Source organism: Athene cunicularia (assembly GCF_003259725.1).
Source record: "Athene cunicularia isolate RWA chromosome Z unlocalized genomic scaffold, athCun1 chrZ_part1, whole genome shotgun sequence".
Lineage (NCBI taxonomy): Eukaryota > Metazoa > Chordata > Aves > Strigiformes > Strigidae > Athene > Athene cunicularia.
This window is the reverse complement of record NW_020799142.1, coordinates 22,808,498-22,816,311: the sequence shown is the minus strand read 5'-3', so window position 1 is coordinate 22,816,311 and position 7,814 is coordinate 22,808,498. Positions and strand designations below refer to the sequence as shown.

General features: G+C 47.9%; 1 protein-coding gene across 2 annotated transcripts in view; it reads right to left on the bottom strand.

The window, feature by feature from the left end:
* NUP155 (nucleoporin 155) overlaps positions 1 to 7,808 on the bottom strand; it is a 40,870-nt gene extending 33,062 nt beyond the window's left edge. For both annotated transcript variants that reach the window (XM_026865797.1, XM_026865799.1), the window contains exons 1-3: positions 7,716 to 7,808; positions 5,292 to 5,429; positions 1,810 to 1,906 (exon numbers count right to left, since the gene is read on the bottom strand). In XM_026865797.1, the coding sequence (XP_026721598.1) occupies positions 1,810 to 1,906; positions 5,292 to 5,409 (215 nt within the window). In that variant the 5' untranslated portion in view covers positions 5,410 to 5,429; positions 7,716 to 7,808. The remainder of the gene's footprint in view (positions 1 to 1,809; positions 1,907 to 5,291; positions 5,430 to 7,715) is intronic.
* Between the last annotated feature and the right edge of the window lie 6 nt (positions 7,809 to 7,814).

Below are 7,814 nucleotides of genomic sequence, written 5' to 3'. Positions count from 1 at the left end.
CAAGCTGCTAAGATTAGAGTGGCTCAGGTGGACTTGGACTGGCAGCGCAAAGGTGAACTGTTCATAGCCCGGTGGGCCCATGAGACCTCGGGCCACCAAGGCAGAGATGCAACATACAGGTGGGCTCGAGATCGAGGGGTGGACCTTACTATTGACACTATTGCAGAGATCATCCACAGATGTAAGACGTGTGCTACAATCAAACATGCCAAGCGGGTGAAGCCCCAGCGAAATGGAGAGCGATGGCTGAAATATAGATACGGAGAGGCCTGGCAGATCGACTACATCACACTGCCACAGACCCGCCACAGGAAGCGCCACGTGCTCACAATGGTGGAAGTAACCACTGGGTGGCTGGAAGCTTACCCAGCACCCCACACCACTGCCCGGAACACCATCCTGGGCCTTGAAACCCAAGTCCTGTGGCGACATGGCACCCCAGAGAGAATTGAGTCAGACAACGGGACCCAATTCCGAAACAACCTCATAAATGCCTGGGCAGAAGAACACGGCATCGAGTGGGTCTACCATATCCCCTACCACGCACCAGCCTCTGGGAAGATCGAGCACTACAATGGACTGTTAAAAACCACGTTGAAAGCACTGGGAGGTGGCACCTTCAAAGACTGGGACACACATCTAGCAAAGGCCACCTGGCTCATCAACACAAGAGGATCTTGCCAGTCAAGCTGTCCCGGCTCAGTTGAAACCTCCACGTGCTGTAGATGGGGATAAAGTCCCTGTGGTGCGCATGAGGAATATATTGGGAAAAATGGTCTGGTTTAGTCCTGCGCCAGGCAAAGGTAAAGGCAAACCCATCCACGGGACTGCTTTTGCCCAAGGACCTGGGTGCAGAGAGAGAGGAGGAAGGGATCTCCAGCCGGGTTATCCATACCATGCTGACATAAGGTCCAGGGGCGGAGCCTTTTCACCTTTCGCTTCTGGTGTTGGTTTTTGCCACACACGCGGCGGGTTTGCTCCTTGATCATTTAGCAGTATTTCTCTGTATATCTTTTGTCTTGTTCACTGTTATTGCTGTTTATTGTTGTTACCACTGATACTGTTGTTATTCAGATTGTTCTATCACTCTGTTGTATTAAATTTCTTGTTATTTTAGCCGGGGTCTGTGTTTGACTTCCAGCCCTACCGGCGTGGGTGGGGGAGGGGCAACAGCCACATGTTCTCTCATCCCAGCAAGAATTAAACCTTGCACAACTTTAATCTTAAGAAATGCAACAATATGTACAAAGCAATTCTTATTAAAAGAATTTTTACTATAAAGGCAAATAAATAAGCAAATTATAAACATATCACTGCCATTTGAAAATATATTGAGATTATTTTCAGTTTTATGCATCCTTAAAATAAGCTAGGCAAGAGAGCTTCAATCACAATACTTCAAAGTACTAATACTGTATTATTTAACATTGTGGGAATGACTGGCCACTGTACGTGCATCAGAGTAACTGCTAAATCTACTTAGAAAGGTTAGGCACTTAGTATAATTTTTTCTACTTTTTTTGGCATAAGCAAAGCCCTAGCCTAAATACAGCAATAACCTTAGTAGGTATGTCTAACCTTAAGATATTAACTTTACATTCTTTCATCGCTAGATGATTTGGCAGCAATGTTACTCTTAAAAATCCTTAGTTATTATTAAAAATTTTTAGTAAAATCTAAAAGGAATCATGCCAAGTTAAAGTGAGTAGCACAACCCTGTACCACCAGTAAACAATCTCCAACTGCTGCAGTCACTTAATTCCAGCATAATACCAATAAAATATCATCACGAACATGTTCTCTACATACCCGTCTTCATAGTTCCACATAAAGATGTCACTGTCAATGGTCAGCCAAGCTCTGCTGATTTCTGGAAATACTCCCATCATACAATTGCACTGCATATCTGAAGCATTGCTGACGTAAGGACTGAATGGGTTTCAGCTACCAAGGGCAAAATTCCCTTTGGAGCAATTACTTTACATACAGTAGTACACAGACTGTGTACAATAAACATTCAAAGTTCTTCACACAGAAACGAAATCAACGAGCAACTCTACACAAATGAACCTTGTTACCACTTTCAGCATTATGAAGGAAACGTGAACAATATTAAAGTTAGTTACTGAGAGTGTGACAGAAAGATCGGGGAAGAAGATAATGGAAGAAAAAAGTTAATTTCTAGTATTATTACTTATGCAACTTAACACCTATTTTTCACAGAATCACAGAATCATCTAGGTTGGAAAGGACCCTGGAGATCATCTAGTCCAACCATTCACCTAGCACTGACAGTTCCCAACTACACCAGATCCCTCAGCACTAAATCGACCTGACTCTTAAACACCTCCAGGGATGGGGACCCCACCACTGCCCTGGGAGCCCATTCCAACACCCAACAACCCCTTCTGGAAATAAATGCTTCCTAATATCCAGCCTAAACCTTCCCTGGTGCAACTTGAGGCCATTCCCTCTTGTCCTGTCGCTTACTACTAGGTTAAAGAGACTTATCCCCAGCTCTCTGCACCCTCCTGTCAGGGAGCTGTAGAGGGCCATGAGGTCTCCCCTCAGCCTCTTCTCCAGACTAAACCCCCCACAGTTCCCTCAGTCACTCCCCGTACGACCTGTGCTCCAGACCCTGCACCAGCTCCGTTGACCTTCTCTGGACACGCTTGAGTCATTCAGTGTCCTTTTTGTAGTGAGGGGCCCAAAACTGAACACAGGAATCGAGGGGTGGCCTCACCAGTGCCGAGTACAGGGGTCAGATCCCTTCCCTGTCCCTGCTGGCCACGCTGGTGCTGACACAAGCCAGGATGCCACTGGCCTTCTTGCCCACCTGGGCACACTGCTGGCTCCTGTTCAGCCGGCTGTCAATCAACCCCCCCAGGTCCCTCTCTGACTGGCAGCTCTCCAGCCACTCCTCCCCAAGCCTGTAGCGCTGCTGGGGGTTGTTGTGGCCCAAGGGCAGCCCCCGGCATTTGGCCTTATTGAAACTCCCCCAGTTGGCCTCAGCCCATGGCTCCAGCCTGTCCAGGTCTCTCTGCAGAGCCTCCCTGCCCTCGAGCAGATCAACACTCCCACCCAACTGGGGTCATCTGCAAACTGACTGAGGGTGCACTCGATCCCCTCGTCCAGATCATGAATAAAGATGTTAAACAGGAGTGGCCCCAACACTGAGCCCTGGAGGACACCACTCGTGACCGGACGTCAACTGGATTTAACTCCATTCACCACAACCCTTTGGGCCCGGCATCCAGTTTTTTACCCAGCAAAGTGTGCCATTGTCTAAGCCTCAAGCAGCCATTTTTGCCAGGAGAATTCTGTGGGAAACAGTGTCAAAGCCTTGCTAAAGTCAAGGTAAATTACATCCACAGCCTTTCCCTTATCCAATAAGCAGGTCGCTCTGTCATATAAGGAGATCAGGTTTGTCAGGCAGGATCTGCCTTTCACAAACCCATGCTGACTGGGCCTGAGCATCTGGTTGTCCTGCACATGCTGTGTGATGGTACTCAGGATGAGCTGCTACATCAGCTTCCCAGGTACCAAAGTCAAGCCGACAGACATGTAACTTCCCAGATCATCCTTCCAGCCCTTCTTATACATGGGCGTCACATTGGCCCATTTCCAATCTGTCGGGACCTCCCCAGTCAGCCAGGACTGCTGGTAAATAATGGAAAGCAGCTTGGCGAGCACCCAGCCAGCTCCTTCAGCACCCTCGGGTGTGTCCCATCCGGTCCCATGGACTTGTGTGTGTCTGTGTGATGCAGTAGGTCACTGACTGTCTCCTCCTGGATTGCAGGGGGGTCATTCCAGTCTCCATCTTCTGGCTGTGGAGGCTGGATTTCATCAATACAACCAGACTTGTTATTAAAGACTGAGGCAGAGAAGGCATTAAGCACCTCAGCCTTCTCCTCATCACTTGTTGCCGTATTTCCTCCTGCATCTAGCAGGGGATGGAGACTCTCCCTGGATTTTCTTTTGCTACTGACATACTTACAGAAACTTTTCTTGTTATCCTTGATTGCTGAGGCCAAATTAATTTCCAGTTGGGCTTTAGCCCTCCAGATTTCCACCCTGCATAGCCTCACAGCCTCTTTGTAATCACTGTGTGTGGCTAGCCCCTTCTTCCAAAAGCTGTAAACTCTCCTTTTCTCCCCAAGTTGCAGCCAAAGCTCCCTGTTCAGCCAGGGTGGTCTTCTCTATCATCGGCTTCTCTTAGGCACCTGGAGACCGCCTGCTCCTGAGCCATTAACACTTCCTTCTTTAAGAGTGCCTAGCCTTCCTGAGTCCCTATACCCTTCAGGATAGTCTCCCAGGTGCCTAACAAGACAAAGTCAGCCCTTTTGAAGTCCAGGATGTTAGTCCTGCTTAGCCCTCTCCTGGACTCTCTAAGAATAAAGAACACTATTATTTCATGATCACTGTGCCCTAGTCAGCCTCCAACCGCCACATCATCCACCAACCCTTCTCTGTTCACAAAGAGGAGATCCAGCAGGGCACCTTCTCTGATCGGTTCTCTCACCAGCTGCATCAGGAAGTTGTCTCCCACACATTCCAGGGATCTCCAGGACTGGTCTCACTCTGCTGTGTTGTATTTCCAGCAGGAGTCTGAGAAGTTAGTCGCCCACAAGAACAAGGGCAAGTGATTGTAAGATTTCACCTAAATGCCTATAAAATATCTCATCCATCTCTCTGTCCTGGTTGGGTGGCCTGTAGTAGACTCCTACTACAACATCTGCCCTGTTAGCCTTCCCCCTGATTCTAATGCAAAGACACTCTACCCTGTCTTCACTACACTAGTACTCAAAGCAATCATAACAGTCCTTAACAGAGCCACCCTGTTGGGATTCTAGAGGGCTTTCTGTGAGAGAATGGACATGTGAGCAATCCTGAGTGAGAACAAGACTGATAAGAGCCTCAGCCTGAGCAAGAATGCGATAAGGACGTAACCTTGAATGAGGGGGGAGAAACGACGAGACAAACAACCCCCAGAAGGGGTTGGGACGGAAGAGGAAGTTACACGAGGCAGGAAGCCTGGCAAGGCTGATGTGGCCCTTTTTATGCAATCCTAAGAAGGTTTAAAGCACGAGCTAAGTTAACTGTCCAGTCTTGAGGACTTGTACTGCATGTTACTCACGTGTGAGGGAGAACATTATAAAAGGACTTTCTAGTTGTAATAAACGGGCATTGCTTGATAACATTGGTCGTGTGCGTGCTCAGCTCTCCCATACCACCCCACCACCTCTCCTTCCCTCCTGTCCCTTCTAAAGAGCTTGTAGCCATAAGGATACGTCCAAACTGTTCCACTAACTCTGGGGGAAGTGGAACTCTGCGGACTGAGCTGATCTCTGGAAGATTAGGTATTGACAGCAAACCTGGTCCTTGCAAGGGATAATCCATATCTGACATACCAGAAACGGTAGGGCTACCTGCAAGTAAGAATAACAAAAGAAGGTTAGACTTCATACAAAGAATGAGAAATTTACAAAAAAAGTTTATATTCTCCTTTTCTACCTCTACCTGATTGTTTCCTAATGTGTGAAATCTAAATTAATCACATTTCCCATTTGACTTCAGATTAATAATACGGATCTTGAGACTACACAGAAAAGATATCTTGATACTGCAGAGACTTTTAAGCATCTAAATACCACTACTCACAAGATATGTGTGAACAAAGATTTCTGTAGGAACAAGACCATAAACAATAAAACTAAACCAAACTGCACGAGCTTCCCTCAGAGTCACGGCCTTCTTTGGCACAGTCACCTGCTCCAGCGTGGAGTCCTTTACAGGCTGCAGGTGGGCATCTGCTCCACCGGTGACCTCTGTGGGCTGCAGGGGCATCTCTGCTCCTGCCCACTGCATCCGCTTCCTCCTCCTCCTTTTTCCACTGACCTTGGTGCTTGCATAGGTGTCCCCCTTACAGCTCCTCCTCACAACTCCTAGTCCTCCTCTCAGATTCCCCTTAAACAAGTTATCACAGAGGTGCAGCCGCTGGGACTAATCAGCTCAGCACTGGTGCACCAGTGGGTCCGATTTGGAGCCAGGGGAGCTTTGAGAAGCTTCTCACAGGGGCCACAACTGTAGCCCCCTCCACCATCACACATTCCACTCCTTGCCTACATATTTAAGAATTATCATTAAAATCCACACTCATCACACAGTATTCACAATCTTAACTCACGTAAACCAAAAAAACCCTTTCCCACTCAAAAAATAAATATTATTACAATATGAAACAAAGTCCCTGGTGTCCTCTGTGAGGAACTAACTCGTGAGCTTCAAATTATGACCCTGTGCACAATCCACCCCTTGTCCCTCCACCAAAATTACAACAACCACGGTTCTTCTGATTATGTTGCTAACAGGATTCAGACCAGGTTCTGCCAGGTTCTTCTCTCAATTACTATCCTCATTGTCCTGCCCTGCACCCTGGGTGCCACAAGGGATTGTCATAGTTTAAACCCAGCAGACAGCCCAACACCACACTGCTGCTCACTCCACTGTCCCCCAAGTGGGGGGGGGTGGTGCGTGGTGTGTGTAAATTGCAGGGGTACAGGGAGACACATAAATTGAGATTAAAACAGTTTAATGATTGAAATAAAACAATAATAAAAATAATTTAAAGTACAAACAGGTTATATAAAATGTGATAGCTCACCACTCACTGACTGATACTCAGCCAGTTCCTGGCCAGTGATCTCAGAAAAGTCAAGATACCAAAATGACAATCCCAGAAGTGAGAGAGAAATCCTTCCCAGCCAACCTTCTTCTATATTTTGAACATGATGTTACACAACATGGAATATTTTATTGGCCAGTCTGGGTCTGTTGTTCTGGCCATGCTCCCTCATACTTTCTTGTACACCTGCACATGGGCAGGACATGGAAAGTCGGAACATTCTTCATCTCCTAGCAGTAGGTTAAAACATCAGTGTCCTATCAGCACTCAGTATTCAACCAAATCCCATACTGAACACAATACACAGCATTATTCTAGCTACTAAGAAGAAAAATTAACTCTATCTCAGTCCAAATCAGGAGTCACCTACAGCTCTGGACTCCCTCTTAATAGCCTACTTTGCAACAGTTGGCACCAATGAAGGAGGAAATGCTGTTTTGATGTTTTAAGAACAAAACAGGTGTTTCAGAAAAGGTATACGTTACATCATATCTACATGTAACACAGCTATAGACTGATGAAAGTCACATAAAGACTTAAGAGAGATTTTCAGGCTCCTTGTAACTTGGGGATGATGCTGGGCATTTAGTGTACACTAACAGAATTCTGCAAGAAACTTCGCAATAGACAAAATGGAAAACAAGTACTATTTTCTTCATCGTCCGAAAGGAGAGGGGGCCAAGGAGGCAACCCAAGGCCATTCCTCCCGCAGTGCTCCTCCTATAATAGAGAGATCCCACATTCACAACTCTCACACACGCACGAAAGCATCCACCACACCCCCAGACCCTCGCCAAGCCTGAGAAGCCGTCAGACGCAGCCCCGCCGTCCCCGAGAAGGCACTATCCCCGGGGACTTGCCGGGAAGGTAGCCGCCAAGGGAAGGGGGTCGTGTTCGGCAGGCTGCCCACCGAGGGCCCCCACGCGTGGCCGGCCAAGGCCGCCCTTCAAAGGGCCGCGGTGCGGCGGGGGCACGGGGACGGCTGAGGCGACGAGGACCAGGAAGAGAGGGTCGCCAAACGGCTCCTCACCAGGCTCCGGCACGGCCAACAGCTCGGACAAGTCCGGGTAGCAGCGATCATCCTGGATCTGACGGTCGATGTTGCGGCCTGCGGCCTCCAGCGCCTCCT